We start from the raw sequence: 23,771 nt of genomic DNA on the forward strand, positions 1-23,771 counted from the left end.
CAGTCTACATATCTAAGACAAGGTGGCTAACAGGAGACAAGGAACCAAGTTGTCAGCCCTGACAACACCAGTGACAGATTAGAGATTCTAAAACTTGTTTTGTTCAATGTATTAAAACTTACCTTTAGTTAGGCATCCTATTGCTTTGTCGTATGAGATCTTTCTGAAGTTTTGCTTAGTTTTACCTGTTGTAGCGTTTTTGCAGGGCAAGAAGATTATTTAACAAGGTAAAAGTGTAAACAAGACTTTGGAGGGGTGATTGATTATATAGGAATCTTTAATGTCTTTTATTTAAAGGGACAAATGCTTTATGAGTATCTTTTACTAAGAGGCAATTCTGATGTTAATTACAAACGCTCATAGTAGGTTTTCTTACTTTTTTTTTTAAATAGGTTTTAAGTAATAGGTTGTTCTATGTATCTTGAAAGTATTGGTCATTTTCTTGAAGGAACTTTTTCTTCTGTTATTTGGAGCATTATCAAATCAGTAGAAAAACTAATCTGGGTCATTGATTACCTAAAATGTGTTTCATGTCTTTAAATTCTTTTGTATCTTTAAATTGTATTTGTATATATTTGGCTCTAGCACAAATGGGCTCTACTTTCAAGTTACATCTGAGTGATTACTATCTTGATCACATTGGATTTAAATTTCAGAACAATATGTGTGTGTGTGTGTGTTTTTTAATAGCCTGGATCTAAAAAATCGGCGAATGGATCAGATGATAAATCCAGCTGCAAGGAATCAAAGACAGGAAATCTGGACCCATTATCTTGCATAAGTAAGCTTCCCAAATCTGTGTTCCAGATAAATCTGCAAACTTAATCTCAACAAAGTTCCCCACCGCTTTGTTTTAAGCACAGAGTAACTTCTTTTTAGTCTTACGTTAAAAATGTGTGTTTTATTAAATATAGGCACTGCAGATCTTCATAAAATGTATCCTACACCACCATCATTGGAACAACATATTATGGGATTTTCCCCAATGAATATGAATAATAAAGAATATGGTAGTATGGATACAACACCTGGAGGAACTGTTCTAGAAGGAAATAGTTCTAGTATAGGAGCACAGTTCAAAATTGAGGTTGATGAAGGATTCTGTAGCCCAAAACCTTCTGAAATTAAAGTAAGTATTTTATTTTTCTAGAAAAATCATTCACTTCCTATATTTTTGTATAGAATTAGTTTATTGCTAGATTCAAAAATCCTTTCTTAGTGATTCTAATTTTGTTATTAACAAATTTGAATTATGGTGACCTATTAAGAATGCATTTAAGAAAAGAGTAGAATTACATTTACATTGTATTATTCTGTTTAAAGACAGGAAAAAAGGGCTAGAGTCAGTTTGTTGTTTTTTTTTCCCTTGGAAAATAAGATGCTAAAAGTCATGGTCTTTATATTGTAGGATTTTTCTTATGTCTATAAGCCTGAAAATTGTCAAGTTCTAGTGGGATGTTCCATGTTTGCACCTCTAAAAACTCTACCAAGCCAGTGTCTGCCTACTATCAAATTGCCAGAAGAGTGTATTTACCGTCAGAGTTGGACTGTTGGAAAATTGGAATTGCTTCCTTCAGGGCCTACAATGCCGTTCATCAAAGAGGGGTATGATTTAAATATATAGTATTGGTATAGTATATGAATGCTTATATAGCTTTAATTTTTTTCATAGAAGCACCTAGTATGTTGGTACCTGGAAAAAAGATACTGGTTTTTGAAAATTCTATAAATCATTTTCTGATTAATAGCTTATAATGGTGTTTGTTCGGTATGGTTAAAGTATTGAAACACTTAAGACCAATAAACTTTGTCTTTGGAAGCACCTTTTATTTTGGTCTGAAATTCTAATCACTCTCATTTGTACATTTGCCGTATTTCACACACTTCTTTTATTTAAGTATCTCTGAAATTGGGGTGTCTTATAATTCGTAACATCTTAGAATTGCCATTGTCCTTTTTTTACACATAAATATCTCTAAAATTGGTTTGTTTTTTTTAAACAGTGGCATCTTAGAATCAATGAAATATGGGTATTTGTAGTACAAGACACATATAGATAGTAATTGTGGATGTCTAGGTGTGGAAGAGTGTATACAAATTTTATTTATAATGGAACTAGTTAGTTGGGTCTCACCCCACAACAATCACCTAGAGTGGATGTACTAACCAAAAATACATTTTAATTGTACTTGTAATTTTTGCGCTAATCGTATTTTTATAATTTTTGGTGTTATTGAAAAACATTTGGGACATTTTTAGTTGTATTTCACATTACTGATATGTTCCTTTATGTGTGTTTTTGGTTCTCTTTTGCCCTGGTGACACTAGTGATGGAAGTACTATGGATCAAGAATATGGCCCTGCTTATACACCTCAAACTCATGCTTCTTTTGGGATGCCTCCTAGCAGTGCACCTCCTAGTAACAGTGGAGCAGGAATTCTTCCTTCTCCATCTACCCCTAGGTTTCCAACTCCAAGGACTCCAAGGACTCCAAGGACTCCTCGTGGAGCTGGTGGACCAGCTAGTGCTCAAGGTTCAGTCAAATATGAAAATTCAGACTTATATTCACCAGCTTCCACCCCATCCACGTGCAGACCCCTTAATTCTGTTGAACCTGCAACTGTTCCTTCCATCCCTGAAGCACACAGTCTTTATGTAAACCTCATTCTTTCAGAATCAGTTATGAATTTGTTTAAAGACTGTAACTTTGATAGTTGCTGTATCTGTGTCTGCAACATGAATATCAAGGGTGCCGATGTTGGAGTTTACATTCCAGATCCAACGCAAGAAGCACAGTATAGGTGTACCTGTGGCTTCAGTGCTGTCATGAACAGAAAATTTGGAAACAATTCAGGATTATTTCTTGAAGATGAACTAGATATCATAGGACGCAACACAGAATATGGCAAAGAAGCAGAAAAACGCTTTGAAGCTCTCAGGGCTACTTCTGCTGAACATGTTAATGGAGGACTAAAGGAATCTGAAAAGTTGCCTGATGAGCTGATATTGTTGCTACAAGATCAGTGCACTAATTTATTTTCACCTTTTGGAGCTGCAGACCAAGATCCTTTTCCCAAAATTGGTGTAACTAACAACTGGGTACGTGTTGAAGAGCGGGACTGTTGCAATGACTGCTACCTTGCATTAGAACATGGGCGTCAGTTCATGGATAACATGTCAGGAGGAAAAGTTGATGAAGCACTTGTGAAAAGTTCATGCTTACACCCCTGGTCCAAAAGAAATGGTAAGTATGCTAATGGAATAATTTTTCTCTTTATTTTCATTTAGTTGTATGACTTTTCTTTCTTAGGAAAAGGTATTAAAGGCAGTTTCCCATGTAGCTGATAGAGACACTTAAATTTGGGCTTAAAACTCCTTTAAGAATGATATTTTTAGGGCTTCCCTGGTGGCGCAGTGGTTGAGAGTCCGCCTGCCAATGCACAGGACACGGGTTTGTGCCCCGGTCCGGGAAGATGCCACGTGCCGCGGAGCAGCTGGGCCCGTGAGCCATGGCCGCTGAGCCTGTGCGTCCGGAGTCTGTGCTCCGCAACGGGAGAGGCCACAACAGTGAGAGGCCCGCGTACCGCAAAAAAAAAAAAAAGAGTGATATTTTTAAAGGGAGAATTTCCTAGCAGTTTAGTTTAATTTCACCAACAAAAGTATGGTTATTAGAGGTCTGTAATTATGTACTTGTGTCGGACTATAAAAGATACTTTGCACATGTTAATTAGCAGAAAATTACTAGTTGTCTGATTTATTCAACATTCTATCACTCATTATTTATTGAGCAACTGTATGTGCCAGGCACTGTTCTTTTACAAAGTACAGTATTAAAACAAACATATTTCCTGCCCTTTTTGAGCCTGTAATTCTCAAAATAACAAAATAAACAAAAAAATAAGTAATTATATGATATCAGTTAGCGACAAGTGCTTTGAAGGAAAAGCAGAGGAAAGGAGTGGAAAAAGACAAGAATATGCTACTTTAGATGTATGTTTAGAGAAGCTATTACTGAGGGACAGCATTTGAGCAAAGACCTACATAGAGTGGGGGAATGTGAGCTGTGTGGCTAACTGACAGAAGAGTGTTTTCAGGTAGTGCAAAGACTGTGAGGGAGTAGTGTGCCTAATATGTTTGAGAAACAGTAAGGAGGCCCTGTTGCTGGAATGAATTGAGTGATGGGGAGACTGGTAGGAGTTGGAAGGCTAAGAGATGGCCGAGCACCAAAATCACGTAGGGTCTTACGTACCATGTAGGTAAGGCCTTTATAGTTTATTCTAAGAGTTACGGGAAGCTGTAGGACAGTTTTGAGCAGAGAAGTAACATGATCCTTTTACTGTTTATTTTTTTAAAAGATCACTCTAGCTGTTGTGCTGTGGGTGGTGAAGGTGAGAGTAGAAGCAGATAGATCGGTTAGGAGGCGGTTACAATAGTTCAGGTGAAAGGTGACAGTACCTTAGACAAGATTGGAAGCAATAGAGATGTGAGTAGTAGGTTCTAGGCATATTTGGGAAATAGAACCTACAGGATTTGCTGATATAAGGAAAGATGAGGCATCAAGGATAGCTTGAGCGAATGGATGAATGATGGTGCTAATTATAGAGGAGGGGAACAACTGGGGGAGAAGGTCAAGTACTTATTTGGAGAAACGAATTTTAAATTCGGAGGAGTAGGTGGGGCTAGAAATTAAAAAATATTGTGTATGAGTTATCAGTATTTCAAGCTATGGAGATGGATGAAAAAACTTAGAGAGTGACTGTAGATAGAGAAGTCCAAGGGTGGAACTGACATTTAGAGATGGGGGAGAAGAGGAGGATCCAGGATAGGAAACAAAGGAGGTAGGAAGAAAACCAAGAGTGTGTGTTGTGCTGGTAGCTAAGTATAGGAAATGTTTGAAGAAGGAGAGAAATGTCATCAATGTCAAATACTTGTGTGTAGCTATAAAGATCTAATGAGTTAATACATATGAGCTGCTTAACACAATCCTTGGCACATAATAAGTACTGAATTTATATAAGCTGCCATCATTAAAGTCATCATTTAGTTTTTTTTTTCAAGCATAGCCACTGGGAAACATATTTCTAAAAAGATGTCTCAGTATACCACTCATTAACTTTTTCCTAACTTTTGGTAATTATGCAGAAAGTTAGCCTTTCTTCAAAATGTGGTTTTTGTTAAGAATTTTTGTTCTTAGGTGATATATGCCATTTAATAACTTTGATTTGGTTCCTTATGTCATTTGCTAATCCAGCCATTTTTGGACATATGTGCAAAACAATGTGCTTGGTATTCTGGGAGATATGAAGATATCCTATATTTAAATTGCTTATAGACGACTTGGAGAACTAAAACTAATGCAGGGTTGAAGTAAAAATACTCTAAATGCCCATTGACAGGAGAACGGATAATAATTATGATAGTACAGATAGAATGTTACATAAGCTCTGAAAATGAGTAAAACTCTTGTAACAGATGAATCTTGGTAAAAGTTTTGAGGGGAGGGAGAGGGAACAAGTCCCAGAAGATTGTATATAGTGAGATATTTTTTCATAAAGTTCCAAAACAGGCAAAACTACATGTATTTTCTAGATGCACATAAAATTCAGGATGGTGGTTAATTCTTAAAAACTGAGGGATAGGATAGGGAGAAGCACTTAATAAGATTGGGTAATATTCTACTTCTTGGGCAGTGAGATCGTAGTTGTTTATAATATTATTAAAAAAATTTGTGAATAAGATAAGGCTATGAATGGACCAGTAGTTACATTTTGTTCATGATAATAGTTTGATGATTCATCAAACTCACTATACTCAAGGATCAAATTTTTAAAGAAAAGGGTATAAATAAATGTCATAGATTTTCAAAAAAAGGGCGGGATTATTTTCAGCCATAGATAGTAGTTAAGAACATAGGCTGTGGAACCGGGCTTCCCTGCTGGTGCAGTGGTTGAGAGTCCGCCTGCCAATGCATGGGACACGGGTTCGTGCCCCGGTCCTGGAGGATCCCACATGCCGCGGAGCAGCTGGGCCCGTGAGCCATGGCCGCTGAGCCTGCGTGTCCGGAGCCTGTGCTCCGCAACGGGAGAGGCCACAGCAGTGAGAGGCCTGCGTACCGCAAAAAAAAAAAAAAAAAAAAAAATCAGTTGACTGTAAATGTGAAGTTTTATTTCTGGATGTTTACTTCTATTGATCTATATATCTGTCCTTCATGATCACTCTTAAAAATCATTATATATTCTAAAAACCATTGCTTTCCACCAGATCTCAGCATAGAGACCTGGCACTTGTCATAATATACAATTATATTATTTTTCATGCATTCTCCTCCACAAGATTGTAAGATCCCTGAAGACATGAATAAGAATTTATTTACACAGTATTCCCAGCAGCTAATAGCATAATTCCTGACCCATAGTAGGTCTTCATTAAATATATATTTTTTAAGAATGAAAGAGTATCTATAGAAATCTCTCTGAATTAAAATCAAACTGTAGTTTCCTGAGCTTCACTCAGATCAGAATTTCTCAGGGTAAGCTCTGTGTATATGTTTTTTTAAAGTTCCCCATTTGATTATGATAAACAACCTTAGCCAATGACAACTTTTTCTAGCTTTTATGTAAATACTCACATATGAATACACATAGTTCTATTTGTGTAAAATTATCTTCCATAGATAGTTTTAAACCTGTTTTTTTATTTATTAGTGTATTAGTCATTAGTCCATTCCAAATAGCTCTGTTATCACTTTTAATGACTAGTATTCTATTATGTATATAATAGTTTATTTAAACATAGTAGTGATTAAGCAGTATATCTGAAATTAAATTATTTCTGATTCTGTATACTATTTAGATATAGGGAATTAAAACAAGAAATAAATTAGGCAATAATAATAATAATTAAAGTTGAATGATTTAACATAACAGAGTGCTCAAACAGGTTTAATGATACAGCTGAACCATAATGGAGGGACAGATTACTTATATCAGTAATATTTCATGGTTTTTTAAAAAGCCATTTGACATTTAAGAGCAACACCCTCCATATCCATCCTGATAGTTGGTCAGAAATGTAGGTCATAATAATCTGATAATCTGTAAATCTATTACGTCTAGGTTAATAAAATATCTTCGGATATTACCACACTTTTTAGCAGTATGAACAAGTTTATCTGTTACTGTACAAGTTGTATACTTCAGAGTTGTTACAGTCTACTATTTTTCACAAGTTAAGCTTTAATCATTGTAACCAGTCTTGTCCATCTGGTCATTTTACCAAAGTGGTGGTAATGAAGGTGCATAATTTATAACTCATTTCTGTGTGAGGCAAAGTTCTTTCTAGTAAGATACCTATAAGCACCAAAAACAACCAAAATAGGGACTTCCCTGGCAGTCCAGTGGTTAAGACTCTGCGCTTCCACTGCAGGGGGCACGGGTTTGATCCCTGGTAGGGGAACTAAGATCCTGCGTGCTGAGCTGCACAGTCTAAATAAATAAATAGATAAAACAACCAAAATAGGGCCTCCCTGGTGGCGCAGTGGTTGAGAGTCCGCCTGCCGATGCAGGGGATACGGGTTCGTGCCCCGGTCTGGGAGGATCCCATATGCCGCGGAGCGGCTGGGCCCGTGAGCCATGGCCGCTAAGCCTGTGCGTCCGGAGCCTGTGCTCCGCAACGGGAGAGGCCACAACAGTGAGAGGCCCGCATACCGCAAAAAAAAAAAAAAAAAAAAAAAAACAACAACCAAAATAAATGCAAAAAGGAAGAAATTTATTTGATTAATTTATAAATTGATCAATGAGCTAATGAATGACTTTTTATGAAGATGAGTTACAATAACATTTATTGTCTCTTCTTGGTTTTAAATACCTAGAAAAACCATTTCTACAGATCACTTTAGATAGAACTTGCTATAGTTCTCTACACAAGCAGATGCTTAATCTTGGTGATGAAGAGCTAAACTTCCCCAGGTGTCTTGTTATCATAAAAATTTTTGTGTTGACAATAGCAATTCTTATTCTTTTTTTTTTTTTTTTTTTAATGGTTGTAGATGTGAGTATGCAGTGCTCACAAGATATACTTCGAATGCTTCTATCTCTTCAGCCAGTTCTTCAGGATGCTATTCAGAAAAAAAGAACAGTAAGGCCTTGGGGGGTTCAAGGTCCTCTCACTTGGCAACAATTTCATAAGATGGCTGGCCGAGGCTCTTATGGTAAGTAATTTATAGTAATGTGTATTGACTTATTTTATATCATTTCTCAGTTTCTTTGCCCAACTTTAATAAGCACATTTATCTTTAAATATTTTGGTGGCATATGCTTGACGTAAGGCCAGTGTGGTCAATCTTAGCCTTCCTTACTTTGAACGTTTTCAGCATTCACTTTACTGGGTTCTCCAATCCCACTTCAGAAAGAACAGCTTGTTTTTACATATTTTACTGACCAGTAAGATTTTATGTGAAGAAAGAATCATACTGCCAAATAAAGACTGAAACACGACTTTTCTTGTAAGTTACTATTTTACAAAATTGAATGAAAAATGGGGTAAAAAAGAGAGGGTAATACTAGTGATAAAAGGCCCCAAGGTCTTCATTTAAAAAAAAAAAGAAAAAGAACAAAGACAGAAATTTGCCAGTTGTGACAAGAGTAGCAAATGAGTACTCTCAGTATGGTAAATAGTAGATTTATGGTCAACGGTAATGGAAGGAACATTCAAAATGCTTGAACTATCTGTTGAAGATTATCTCTGGGGAAAAAAACCCAAAAAAGATTGGGGACTTCCCTGGTGGTGCAGTGGTTAAGAATCCGCCTGCCAATGCAGGGGACGCGGGTTTGATCCCTGGTCCGGGAAGATCCCACATGCTGCGGAGCAACTAAGCCCATGTGCCACAACTACTGAGCCTGTGCTCTAGAGCCCACGAGCCACAACTGCTGAGCCTGAGTGCTGCAACTACTGAAGCCCACACACCTAGAGCCTGTGCTACGCAGCAAGAGAAGCCACTGCAATGAAAAGCCCGCGCACCGCAACGAAGAGTAGCCCCCACTCGCCGCAACTAGAGAAAGCCCACGCTCAGCAATGAAGACCCAACACAGCCAAAAATAAATAAAATTTTAAAAAACCCCAAAAAACAAAAAAGAGTGTCTCTGAAAGGTGGGATGTAATTGGAACTTTTAAAATATATGTGGAATAATAGTTTTTATTCTGACGTCCTTGACTTTTTTTGCATGGTTTTAGAATGCATTATGTACAGAAGTAGTAGATGATTTGCTCATATTTTCCTTTTCTTCCTTTTATTAATGGCTGAATAATTCAAATTTCATTTAAAAAAACTTGATATTCAGTGAAAAATGCAGTTTAATTATAGTATTTTTATATATGTATTCTACTTTTTAAAAAATGTTTCAATTTTATTGGAGTATAGTTGATTTACAATGTTGTGTTAGTTTCAGGTGTACAGCAAAGTGATTCAGTTATACATATACATATATTCATTCCTTTTTAGTTTCCTTTCTCATATAGATCGTCACGGAATATTGAGTAGGGTTTCCTGTGCTATACAGTAGGTGCTTGTTGGCTGTCTATTTTATATACTAGTAGTGCGTGTGTATGTTCATCCCAAGCTCCTGATTTATCCCTCCCCGCCACATTTCCCCTTTGGTAACCATAAGTTTTTTTTCTATATCTGTAGGTCTGTTTCTGTTTTGTGAATAAGTTCACTTCCATGTTTTTTTTTTTTAAATTGGATTCCACATATGAGTGATATCATATATTTGTCTTTCTCTGACTTACTTAGTATGATAATCTCTAGGTCCATCCATGTTGATTCAAATGGCATTATTTCATTCTTTTTTTTAATAGCTGAGTAATATTCCATTTTACATACGTGCTGTATCTTCTTTATCCATTCCTTTGTCGATGGACATTTAGGTTGCTTCCATGTCTTGACTATTGTAAATAGTGCTGCAGTGAACATTGGGGTGCATGTATCCTTCCAGATTATGGTTTCCTCCAGATATATGCCCAGGAGTGGGATTGCTGGATCATATGGTAGTTCTGTTTAAGGAACCTCCATACTGTTCTCCATAGTGGTTGTACCAATTTACATTCCCACCAACGGTGTAGGAGGGTTCCCTCTTCTCCACACCCTCTCCAGCATTTATTGTTATAGTATTTTTACGTTCTTTTTGAAGCCAAAATAGTAGACACATACAGAGTTCTGCACCTTACTGTTCAGTACATAGGAGCTTTTTTTTTTTTAATGGCTGTATATATTCCATTGTTCTATACATATGTTATTTTACCAGTCTACTGTTTATGGATTTATACATTGTTTGCATCATTATCATTACAGCTATTCTAGAATGCACACAATCCCTGGCTTAAAGCATGTGTATATTTAAAAAAATATATATTGCCAAATTACTCTCTCTGATAGTGGTTTAAACTCCCACCAATAAAATGCTTGTTTCCCCAAACCCTTGCCAGTAGGGTGCTGAGTAGATGGGAGAAAGTGGTTTGTTTCATTATAGTTTGAGAGGTAGACTAGTACAGACTTTGAGGGTAGATTTCCTAGATTCTAAATCCCACCTCTGCCACTTCTTATGTGATACTTGACATGTTGTTCAACGTCTCTATTCGTGCTTTTTCATCTCTAAAATAAGGTTGATATTAGTATCTGCTTCATGGTTTTTGTGGGGATTAAATGAGTGAATACATGTAAAGATCTTTGAACATTACCTAGCACATAGTAAATGTTATAATTGTTTGCTATTAATTATTTTAAATTCCTTGCTCTTAATGAGATTGAGCATCTTTTTATGTATAAGAGGTATTTCTGTTTCTGTGGACTTTGTTCATATCCTTTACCTGTTTTTCTGTTAGGATGTTGATCAATTCCTTACGGATTTATAGGTCCCCTTTCTATGGTAAGGAAATTAACCTTTTGTTATACACATTGCAAATCTTTTTTCCAATTTATTGTTAATTGTTTGGCTTTGTTTATAGTGTTTTTTTCATGCCAAAATTTAAAATTTATGTTGTCAGATTAATCAGTTTTTAAATGGACAGGTTTTACATTATGCTTAAAAAGGCTTTCCCCAGTCTGAGTTTATTCAAAATAAAATGATGACGATATAGGTGAAGGTGATTAAGAGGTACAGACTTCTGGGCTTCCCTGGTGGTGCAGTGGTTGAGAGTCCGCCTGTCGATGCAGGGGACACGAGTTTGTGCCCCGGTCCGGGAAGATCCCACATGCCGCAGAGCGGCTGGGCCCGTGAGCCATGGCCACTGAGCCTGCGCGTCCAGAGCCTGTACTCCGCAACAGGAGAGGCCACAACAGTGAGAGGCCCGCGTACCGCAAAAAAAAAAAAAAAAAAAAGAGGTACCAACTTCCAACTGTAAAATAAATAAATCATGGGGATGTAATATACACATGGGGAATGTAGTCAGTAATGTTATAACAACTTTGTATGGTGACGGATGGAAACTGGTCTTATTGTGGTCATTATTTCATAATGTATAAAAATATCAAATCACTATGTTGTACACCTGAAACTAATATAATTTTTTTTAAAACCCTCCCATATCTTTTGTAGTAATAAGTTTTTCGTTCTAATTAATTTTTTTACATTTAAGTGAAGGTATAAGTCACATATTTTATAAAAGGTCATTTAGCAAATTCCTAACTGTGAAAGTCTCAATCACTGGCTTTTAGGTAATTTTGTCTTTAATTAAATATTTTTACTAATAATAATGACTACACTAACTCTTGACATTTAAATGTTCCTCTTGGGACTTCCTTGGTGGTCCAGTGGTAAAGAATCTGCCTTCCAATGCAGAGCACATGGGTTCGATCCCTGGTTGGGGAACTAAGATCTCACATGCCGAGGGGCAGCTAAGCCTGCGCACCACAACTGCTGAGCCCGTGCGCTGCAACGAAAGAACCCTCAACGAAGATCCTGCATGTCGCAACTAAGACCTGACATAGCCAAAAATAAATAAAAATTTAAAATATTCTAAAAATAATATATAAAAATAAATGTTCTTCTTTTAAATCTTTTCTTAAAATATGTCTTTTCTTATTTAGGAACTGATGAATCCCCAGAACCACTGCCAATCCCCACGTTTTTGTTGGGTTATGATTTTGATTTTCTGGTGCTTTCTCCATTTGCTCTCCCTTATTGGGAGAGACTTATGCTGGAACCCTATGGATCTCAAAGAGATATAGCCTATGTTGTACTGTGTCCAGAAAATGAAGCCTTGTTAAATGGAGCCAAAAGCTTTTTTAGAGATCTTACTGCAATATATGAGGTAGGTGCTTAAAAAGAGGTGTCGTTTTAAAACTACCTTATGATTTGTATGTTTATATATAAAATATACTGGATATTTCAGTTGACTGGTAAAGAATAATAACAATGTCAGACTAGATGTTTAGTTCTCATACAAGCCAGTTACATTCTTTACAGCTTTGAGCCAGACCCTTTGTTAGATGTGTGCGCCATGTGTCACCGTGGAAATTGCCATACTGGGGGAAAACCGTTGAGAGCATGTATGTCCCATTTAAGATAATCTTTTTCTGAAACAAAGGGTAACACTGTAAATGGCCAGGAAAAAATTACATTTATAAAAATTCTAGTCTTGATTCTCTAGGACCTCAGGTTTAGACACTAGGCCTTACTTTCCTCATATGTAAAATAAAGCTATGATAGGCCTCTCTAAGATCCATTTTATTTCTGAAATTCTTGGCTGGTCTTTTAAGTTATAATTCTCACGTTGTATCCATCATTGAGTACAATGATTATAAATTTTAAGTACCCTGGAACATACAGTCTTAAACTTCATTTTATAGTCGTTCCTGAATATCCTCAGGGTGTTGGTTCTAGGACCCCTTGCAGACACCAAAATTTATGGCTGCTCAATCTTATATAAAATGGCATAGTGTTTGTATATAATCTATACACATCCTCCCTTATACTTTAAATCATCTCTAGATTACTTATAGGTATTTACATAGTATTACATACCTAATGCTATGTAAATAGTTGCAGACATGGCAAATTCAAGTTTTGCTTTTTGGAACTTCCTGGATTTTTTTTTTTTTTTTTTTAATATTTTTGATCCATGGTTGGTTGAATCTGTGGATGCAGAACCTAAGGATACGAAGGGCCAACGGTGTCTCCCTTTTCCCACAAATGCTTGGAAATCTAGTCTTTAAAATTTAGTTTCTTTTACAATCTGAATCGTTAGTTTGTGCTGGTTTAGCTCCTCATTAATGTTCTACTTAACTTTAATTGCAAGGTATCTGTAGTGTGTTTTGTAAAAGTAAATATTTCCAGAGAGTGTTATTTAGAACACTAGTCCTGCAAAATCTTCCCAGAAAAAAGTTCCTTAGTTAGATAGGTTTGGGGACACATTTTGTATCTATTTACCTTTTAGAGATTCACTATACATGTTAGATTATTAAAGCCTTTGAAAGTCTTACAGTAAAGAAATCCTTCGTCTAAACTTTCTTAATCCCGTGTTGCAAACCTGTTTGAGATTGGGCTTCCTGTAACAAACGTTAGTGGCCTGCAGAATTGGAGGGAGAGCTGGATAATGCATTTATATACATGAATTGGGATGGATGTACAACTTAAAATGACTGCATATTCATGCTCAATTATTTCTGTATTCTGCAAGTTTTCGTTATTCAAACTACATGGTTCTAGTGCTGTTATTATCTAGGTGTTTTATTTCATTGGAGATATTTTAATTTTGATAGAAATTCAATGGATTTCTAATGTAGAAAAGTAAAAAGACCTGTGGCACCATTTCACCTTGATACTATTATTGCAAATGTTAATTATAAATGATAAAGCTTATTTTTAAATAGCTTAAATCCTTTATTTTATGATATGAACTAAAAAACTATAGCAAACTCACTAATTCTGATTTCTGTGTCTGCATTTGTAGTCCTGTCGATTGGGTCAACATAGACCTATTTCTCGACTATTGACGGATGGGATCATGAGAGTTGGATCTACTGCATCAAAGAAACTATCAGAAAAGTTGGTAGCAGAATGGTTTTCTCAGGCAGCTGATGGTAACAGTGAAGCATTTTCTAAACTCAAGCTTTATGCACAAGTCTGCAGATATGACCTAGGTATTGAATTTGTATTTATTGTATAAGGTCATTTTAGCAAAGTATGACCCAGTCCACCAGCTTTTTGTAAATAATATTTTAATGCAACACAGCCATGCTCATTTATTTACAGATGTCTGTGGCTTCTTTTATGCTACAAGATCAGAGCTGAGTCATTGTGACAGAGACTGTGTAACTTGGAAAGGCAAAAATATTTACTATCTGATCCTTTACAGAAGAAGTTTGTTGATCACCAAAATAGGGATCCCATCAAGTAGGAAGATTTGTGTTTTTATTGAAGTTTATTAAAATTAAGATTTTTGATTTGTTGTTAATGGTTTAGAGGTAAAACAACTTTAGTTCCCTCTACAACACAGAGAGACAGTTCTTTGTTGGAATTAAGAAAATGACAGCTATTGAAGACTTGCTTTTAACACCCTTGAATTAAATATCAGTGGACTTAACTTTAGACTTAATCCAAAGAGACACAGAACCAAAACACTGAACCTCATTAGACATTCCTATAATTTGAACCCCATAACATTCCTCCATTTTATATTTAATTAGCTCCCAGTATAGTCACCATTCAACTTGTGACCTAGGAACTTGTTGAATGGTTTAATGAAAATTTGCTAGATACTGTTATTTTTATTTAATTAATTATGCCTACAAAATAGAATTTTATTATATTTCATGGAAACCATTTATTTATTTTGTATAAACTGATTTATTTTTCAATTCCATTTAAAAAATTTTTTCACTTTGTAGGGGAAATAGAAAGCTAGTGTTTGCTACACTGTTAGCAGGCAAATTAAGGGGAGGGTAATCACCAAAAGAGTATAAACTAGAAATTATTATTCACATAGTAGATTAAATAAAGAACCAATCAGTGAAATAAAGAATTAAATATCCTGTTTTTATTGTCTTTAGGTCCTTACCTTGCTTCCCAGCCATTGGACAGCTCTCTGCTTTCCCAGCCAAATTTAGTTGCCCCTACAAGTCAGCCTTTGATTACTCCACCTCAGATGACAAGTACTGGAAATGCTAATACTCCATCTGCCACCCTAGCATCTACAGCGAGCAGCACTGTGACAATGACTTCAGGTGTTGCTATGTCTTCTTCAGTTGCTACAGCTAACTCAACTTTGACCACAACCTCAGCTTCATCTTCATCATCCTCCAGCTTGAATAGTGGAATGTCATCAAATAAACTACCTTCATTTCCACCCTTTGGCAGTATGAACAGTAGTGTTGCGGGATCCATGTCTACGCAAGCAAGTACAGTTCAGAATGGCCAGCTAGGAGGGCAACCACCATCAGCTCTACAAACAGCTGGGATTTCTGGAGAGTCGTCTTCGATTCCCACTCAGCCACATCCTGATGTGTCTGAAAGGTATATTTAAATATACCAACCTTTGCAGAAATATAAATATATGCTGCTTCTTGTCCAAATAACATAAAGAGCCTTTGAACTTATCCTTGAAATTTTAGTTTTTATAATGTCGAATATTTAACCTATAAAATTATAATGAAGACTCTTCATAAAGTCTTTATCATAGAGTCTCAGGGTGGGAATGAAGACCTCAAAAACCATTTAGTCTAACTATCCTGTGATGTTTGAATCTGTTCTGTGACATAACTGTCAAGTAGATTTGCCTATGCAAATCACTCCAGTGATTTAGAAGTCACTATTGAATGACCCTGTTCAGAGGCATAAGAGTTGTACCAGGATTTGAATCTGTCGTTGACTGGCTATGTCACTTTAGGAAAGTTACCTAACTTTTTTTTTTTTTTTTTTTTTTTTAAGAAATTTATTTATTTATTTATTTTTGGGTGCGTTGAGTCTTCCTTGCTGCCCACTTTAGTTGCGGCGAGCGGTGGCTGCTCATTGCGGCGGCTTCTCTCGTTGCAGAGCACGGGCTCTAGGCGCGCAGGCTCAGTAGTTGCTCCGCGGCATGTGGGATCTTCCTGGACCAGGGCTCGAACCCATGTCCCCTGCACTGGCAGGTGGGTTCTTGACCACTGCGCCACCAGGGAAACCCCTACCTAACGTTTTTGAGCATGTTTTCTTATCTGTAGAGTGGGAGCAATAGGATATAATGTACATTATGCTCTTTACAAAATGCTTCCACTTAAGTTATTTATAACGACAACAATGATGGTGACAGCTCTCTTTATTACTTTTATGAAGAAGGTATTCCCTCTCAATTTATAGATTAAGTTAGCCTAAGCTTGGTTATATCTTTCAGCTACCCGGATGCAGTTTTGCCCAAAGTTATACTTATATGTGATTAAAAACAAACTCTTAATTACCCAGCTAGATCTTCCATTTTGAACATCTAAATAGATTTGGAGTTTTAAAAAATCATATCACCATCAAAGAATGAAGCTTAATCACCACTGACGTTAGGAAGTATGGAATGAATATGTATATTCTAAACATGTAATAGCACATTGACCAGGTCTGGGGAATTGGTTTCTGTTTGGTCTGGCTCTGCCTCTAGCCAGCCTTGTGATCCTAGGCAGCTCATTTAACTTATCTTGGTCTCAGTTTTATCACTTAAGCACTAAGCTCTCTGACGTTTCTGATGCTATGCGGTTTTAAGAATTCTGTTTCTTCTTTTTAATTCAAGACCTCTAAATGCCAAGGGTCTTTGTACACCATCAAATTGTGAACTTTTTATGGTTCTCTTTGGAGAGAAAGATGTCCCTCATTTTTAGAGAGGCTCTCAACACCACATGCCCACCCCCCCGCCAAAAAAAAAAGGGAAAAGGGTATTAAGAACCTGCTTTGATGCTATTCCGAGAAGGTACAGGAGAACTTTTTCCCTAACTGTCTTATTTCTACTTCAAATTTTAGCACAATGGATCGGGACAAAGTGGGCATCCCCACAGATGGTGATTCACATGCAATCACTTATCCACCTGCAATTGTTGTTTATATAATTGATCCTTTTACATATGAAAACAAAGATGAGAGCACTAATTCTTCTAATGTATGGACTTTGGGGTTACTTCGATGTTTTCTGGAAATGGTCCAAACTCTTCCTCCTCATGTTAAGAGCACTGTTTCTGTACAGGTGAGAATGATAAATGTTATAAGTTAAATTTATTTAAAACGGTTGATGTTGATAGAAGTTTCAAAGTTACTATTCTGTATCCACATTGATTTTCTAAAGGCCAGGTTCTATTATATTGACTTTACTATAAATGATATTATAATAGAAATCTTAGTTTATAAAAGATAAACTTGCAATCATACAACAGTAAGAATAGAGAATTAAAAGACCACATTAAGTATGTTAAATATCTCTCCCGTGTTACTTTTATAAACGAATTTTTAAATTTATAAGCTTAAATAGGGAAAGAATGGACTTATATAAACTAGAGTTCTAAATAAGAGGCTACAAACTAGAAGTAGAGAGAAATTAACCATATTAAGTTGTATGCAGAGAATTTGAATTATTCTTTATAGACTACAACAGGACTATGGCAGTCAATGGCAGTATTGATCAGTATAACTGCTATGTAGAAATGTTAAAAGATTTTTACGTAGCTTATTAATAAAATGGAGTATTCACTAAAAATCTATATAATAAGAAAATATCATTCTTTAGATTATCATTTTAATTATGGTTTGTTTAAATTTTCTAATAAAATGTTTAGAGTTTTAGACTCACTGTTCTTTTTATTCTCTTGTGGAAAGTTTAACATTTGTAATATTTGCCTGTAATTCTTAGATTGTTCCCTGTCAGTACCTGTTGCAACCTGTGAAGCATGAAGATAGACAAATCTATACCCAGCATTTAAAATCCCTGGCTTTTTCGGCCTTTACCCAGTGTCGGAGACCACTTCCAACGTCAACCAATGTGAAAACATTGACTGGTTTTGGTCCAGGTTTAGCCATGGAAACTGCTCTTAAAAGTCCTGATGTAAGTATGTTTTCCATTACCAAAGTTATTGAATGACATTTTATGATTTTATGCAAAACTAAGTGCAAGTCTCTGATTAGCTCTCATCTTCCATTTATCTTATAATGGGTAGATATACTATATCCTTCTTTCCTTTTTTTAAAAAAATTAATTTATTTTTGGCTGCGTTGGGTCTTCGTAGCTGCGCATGGGCTTTCCCTAGTTGCGGCGAGTAGGGGCTACTCTTCGTTGCAGTGCGTGGGCTTCTCATTGCGGTGCCTCCTCTCGTTGCAGCGCACGGGCTTAGGCCCATGGGCTTCAGTAGTTGTGGCATGCAGGCTCAGTAGTTGTGGCTCACGGGCTCTAGAGCACAGGCTCAGTAGTTGTGGCTCACGGGCTTAGTTGCTCTGTGGCATGTGGGATCTTCCTGGACCAGGGCTCAAACCCATGTCCCCTGCATTGACAGGCGGATTCTTAACCACTGCACCACCAGAGAAGTCCCTATCTTTATTTTCAATAAAAGATTTTTCTGTGATTGTATAGTACCATAGTAACTTAATTTTTTACTTTACAGAGACCAGAGTGTATTCGACTTTATACACCTCCTTTTATTCTGGCTCCAGTGAAGGATAAACAGACAGAGCTAGGAGAAACATTTGGAGAAGCTGGACAGAAATACAATGTTCTTTTCGTGGGCTACTGTTTATCACATGATCAAAGATGGATTCTTGCATCTTGCACAGATCTATATGGAGAACTTTTAGAAACTTGTATCATTAACATCGATGTCCCAAATAGGTACTTTTATTTCCTTAAATGTATCATTGTATCATCCCTTGAAAAAAAATTCATACACGCACATTATGTTTCATTTTTAATGAATAGAAAATGGTTTGGAAGGTATATAAAAGTATTAAGTCTTGGGATTGTAGGTGCTTTTCATTTCTTTTGTAGTGAATATTTACATTGTATAATTTAACGGACTCAAAAATAATTTTGATTATCTCGGTTACATAGACAAAAGAGTTTTGTTAAAGCCCCTGTATTCTGTGTAATAAACCTTGAGGTAATGATTTTAGCCTAACAAATTTTGAAACATGGAACTAGAAAGCCATCTGCAAATTAAAATCTAGTAAGGCATCCTAGAACATTTACTTTTCTCATATACCATCTAAGATATAATCCCTAATAAAGTGAGTTAACTTTCTTTACTGAAAATTTTCCTCTTTAAATGTTGGAGTGTCTTCTGAAAATGGTGGCCTTCTTTTTAGAATTCTTCTTGATAGTAGTTAGGTATCATGACCAGTTATTCATGAAGACTGTAACTAGTAGGTCATAAAAGATGAGCCTCATATTGAATTATCACTTAATAGACACTTCTAATAACATATTTCAAGGCTAGTGAACACTGCCTAAGAGAACCTGAAAAATCCATGAAGTAACTTTAAGTTTCAGATTTGGTTTTGTTCTTTATTTTCTTCTTTATTATCTAAACGTTCTGTTCTTTTAAGTTCAGAAATTGGTTATGTGCAAAAAAACTTAGTGATTATTTGCTTATAGTGGCACTGAAGAAACAGAATATAGAAACATTGATCTGTGAAGGATGAGAAAGAGAATAGCGGAAGAATAATACCACCTTCCCAATAAAAAAATAGTGTATTGCCATTTTACTGAAAGTAGAAGTGAGATGATGGTTAAGAGGTCCAACTCTAGAGTCATAGAGATCTGGGTTCAAATCCCAGTCCTGCCACTTATTGGCTGTATGATCTCGACAAAATTACTTTATCCAACTGAGTTGTAGCTTACTTCTCTATAAAAATAGGAAAATAATTTTATCTGCCTTATAGGGTTGTTAAGATGAAATGAGGTATTACATGTAAATTGATTGGACATACTGCTTGGTACATAGAAAGTACTCAGTAAATGGTAGCTACTGTTGCTCAGCCACAGAGTACTTAACGTTATGTACTTGCCTAATAAAGGACGTGCATGCAGAAAACACAGCATTGTTCTGTTCTGGGAAGTGTGGGGGGGTTTTATTCGATATTCTTCAATTTAAAGTATGAAGCAAGGGACTTCCCTGGTGGCGCAACGGTTAAGAATTCTGCCTGCCAATGCAGGGGACATGGGTTCGAGCCCTGGTCTGGGAAGATTCCACATGCCGCAGAGCAACTAAGCCCATGTGCCACAGCTACTGAGCCTGCGAACCACAACTACTGGGCCCGTGTGCCTAGAGCCCGTGCTCTGCAACAAGAGAAGCCACCACAATGAGAAGCCTGTGTGCCGCAATGATGAGTAGCCCCTGCTCGCCGCAACTAAAGAAAGCCCGTGCGCAGCAACGAAGACCCAACACAGCCAAAAAGAAATAAAAATAAATTTATATTAAAAAAATAAAGTATGAAGCAAGGGTTGGCAAACTCCAGGCCATAGGCCAAATCTGGCCACACTCATTTGTTTAATTATTGTGCATGGCTGCTTTAGTGGTGCAGCAGGTTGAATTCTTGCAGAAGAATCTTGATGGCCTGCAAAGCTTAAGATGTTGGCCCTTTAAAGAAAAAGTGTGCCAGTCTCTGGTATAGAGCAGTGTTTCTGGTGAATTTTGGTGGTTCTTGGACAATTTTTAATTTTAAGTATATATTTTAATATGTATTAAACAAAATACAAACTATCATGCCATACCTGTGATTTTATATATATTCTTGCTTAGGACTTGTGTAAAAAATATCAAGCATTAAAATGAAGGGACCAGTTTTTCACAAATTTGAGCTCTTTCGAAATGTCATCATAGGAATTTTAGAAATATTTATGACTCTATTCCATACAACAGGGCCCGTCGGAAAAAAGGATCTGCCAGAAGATTTGGTCTGCAGAAACTTTGGGAGTGGTGCTTAGGACTTGTACAGATGAGTTCATTGCCATGGAGAGTTGTAATTGGCCGTCTAGGGAGGATTGGTCATGGAGAATTAAAAGGTAAAACTGTGCTTTTATTACTTAATACTTAAATTTCTGTGTTTTTTTGAATTTTATTTTTTTATACAGCAGGTTCTTACTAGTCATCAATTTTATACACATCAGTGTATACATGTTAATTCCAATCACCCAATTCGTCACACCACCATCCCCACCCCACCCCTACCACAGCTTCCCCCCCCTTGGTTTCCATATGTTTGTTTGTTCTCTACATCTGTGTCTCAACTTCTGCCCTGCAAACCGGTTCATCTGTACCATTTTTCTAGGTTCCACATATATGCGTTAATATACGATATTTGTTTTTCTCTTTCTGACTTACTTCACTCTGTATGACAGTCTCTAGATCCACCCACGTCTCACCAAATGACCCAATTTCATTCCTTTTTATGGCTGAGTAATATTCCATTGTATATATGTACCACATCTTCTTTATCCATTCGTCTGTCGATGGGCATTTAGGTTGCTTCCATGACCTGGCTATTGTAAATAGTGCTGCAGTGAACACTGGGGTGCGTGTGTCTTTGAATTATGGTTTTCTCTGGGTATATGCCCAGTATTGGGATTGCTGGATCATATGGTAATTCTATTTTTAGTATTTTAAGGAACCTCCATACTGTTCTCCATAGTGGCTGTATCAATTTACATTCCCACCAACAGTGCAAGAGGGTTTCCTTTTCTCCACACCCTCTCCAGCATTTGTTGTTTGTAGATTTTCTGATGATGCCTATTCTAACTGGTGTGAGGTGATACCTCATTGTAATTTTGACTTGCATTTCTCTAATAATTAGTGATGTTGAGCAGCTTTTCATGTACTTCTTGGCCATCTGTATGTCTTTGGAGAAATGTCTATGTAGGTCTTCTGCCCTTTTTTGGATTGTGTTGTTTGTTTTTTTAATATGGAGCTGCATGAGCTGTTTATATATTTTGGAGACTAATCCTTTGTCCATTGATTCATTTGCAAATATTTTCTCCCATTCTGAGGGTTGTCTTTTCGTCTTGTTTATGGTTTCCTTTGCTGTGCAAAAGCTTTGAAGTTTCATTAGGTCCCATTTGTTTATTTTTGTTTTTATTTCCATTACTCTAGGAGGTGGAACAAAAAAGATCTTGCTGTGATTTATGTCAAAGAGTGTTCTTCCTATGTTTTCCTCTAAGAGTTTTATAGTGTCCAGTCTTACATTTAGGTCTTTAATCCATTTTGAGTTTATTTTTGTGTATGGTGTTAGGGAGTGTTCTAATTTCATTCTTTTACATGTAGCTGTCGAGGTTTCCCAGCACCACTTATTGAAGAGACTGTCTTTTCTCCATTGTATATCTTTGCCTCCTTTGTCATAGATTAGTTGACCATAGGTGTGTGGCTTTATCTCTGGGCTTTCTATCTTGTTCCATTGATTGATCTGTGTTTCTGTTTTTGTGCCAGTACCATATTGTCTTGATTACTGTAGCTTTGTAGTATAGTCTGAAGTCAAGGAGTCTGATTCCTCCCGCTCCATTTTTTTCCCTCAAGACTGCTTTGGCTATTCGGGGTCTTTTGTGTCTCCACACAAATTTTAAGATTTTTTGTTCTAGTTCTGTAAAAAATGCCATTGGTAATTTGATAGGGCTTGCATTGAATCTGTAGATTGGTTTGGGTAGTATAGTCATTTTCACAATATTCATTCTTCTAATCCAAGAACATGGTATATCCCTCTATCTCTTGGTATCATCTTTAATTTCTTTCATCAGTGTCTTATAGTTGTCTGCATACAGGTCTCTTGTCTCCCTAGGTAGGTTTATTCCTAAGTATTTTATTCTTTTTGTTGCAGTGGTAAATGGGAGTGATTCCTTCATTTCTCTTTCAGATTTTTCATCATTAGTGTATAGGAATTCAAGAGATTTCTGTGCATTAATTTTGTATCCTGCAGCTTTACCAGATTCATTGATTAGCTCTTTGTGGCATTTTTAGGACTCTCTATGTACAGTATCATGTCATCTGCAAACAGTGACAGTTATTTCTTCTTTTCCAATTTGTATTCCTTTTATTTCTTTTTCTTCTCTGATTGCCATGGCTAGGACTTGCAAAACTATGGTGAATAATAGTGGTGAGGATGGACAATCCTTGTCTTGTTCCTGATCTTAGAGGTAATGCTTTCAGTTTTTCACCATTGAGATTGATGTTTGCTGTGGGTTTGTCATATATGGCCTTTATTATGTTGAGGTAGGTTCCCTCTATGCCCACTTTCTGGAGAGTTTTTATCATAAGTGGGTGTTGAATTTTGTCAGAAGCTTTTTCTGCATCTATTGAGATGATTATATGGTTTTTATTCTTCAATTTGTTAATATGGTGTAGCACATTGATTGATTTGTGTATATTGAAGAATCCTTGCATCCCTGAGATAAATCCCACTTGATTGTGGTGTGTGATCCTTTTAATGTGTTGTTGGATTCTGTTTGCTAGTATTTTGTTGAGGATTTTTGCATCTATATTCATCAGTGTTATTGGTCTGTAATTTTCTTTTTTTGTAGTATCTTTGTCTGCTTTTGTTATCAGGGTGATGGTCGCCACATGGAATGAATTTGGGAGTGTTCTTTCCTCTGCAATTTTTTTGGAAGAGTTTGAGAAGGATGGGTGTTAGCTCTTCTCTAAATGTTTGATAGAATTCACCTGTGAAGCCACCTGGTCCTGGACATTGTTTGTTGGAAGATTTTTAATCAGAGTTTCAATTTCATTACTTGTGATTGGTCTCTTCATATTTTCTATTTCTTCCTGGTTCAGTCTTGGAAGGTTATACCTTTC

The 23,771-nt window shown here is 36.4% G+C and overlaps 1 protein-coding gene across 1 annotated transcript in view; it reads left to right on the plus strand.

Moving 5' to 3' along the window:
• The window catches only part of MED13 (mediator complex subunit 13), a 94,146-nt gene that overhangs the window by 55,716 nt on the left and 14,659 nt on the right, over positions 1–23,771 (plus strand). The window contains exons 13-24 of the mRNA XM_081218309.1: positions 691–781; positions 915–1,129; positions 1,409–1,605; positions 2,329–3,245; positions 8,049–8,210; positions 12,084–12,307; positions 13,949–14,138; positions 15,048–15,510; positions 16,978–17,197; positions 17,858–18,049; positions 18,603–18,826; positions 20,856–20,998. Of these exons, the coding sequence (XP_081074435.1) occupies positions 691–781; positions 915–1,129; positions 1,409–1,605; positions 2,329–3,245; positions 8,049–8,210; positions 12,084–12,307; positions 13,949–14,138; positions 15,048–15,510; positions 16,978–17,197; positions 17,858–18,049; positions 18,603–18,826; positions 20,856–20,998 (3,238 nt within the window). The remainder of the gene's footprint in view (positions 1–690; positions 782–914; positions 1,130–1,408; positions 1,606–2,328; positions 3,246–8,048; positions 8,211–12,083; positions 12,308–13,948; positions 14,139–15,047; positions 15,511–16,977; positions 17,198–17,857; positions 18,050–18,602; positions 18,827–20,855; positions 20,999–23,771) is intronic.

This window comes from Mesoplodon bidens (genome assembly GCF_964165515.1).
Source record: "Mesoplodon bidens genome assembly, chromosome: 19".
In the NCBI taxonomy this organism is placed as follows: Eukaryota; Metazoa; Chordata; class Mammalia; order Artiodactyla; family Ziphiidae; genus Mesoplodon; species Mesoplodon bidens.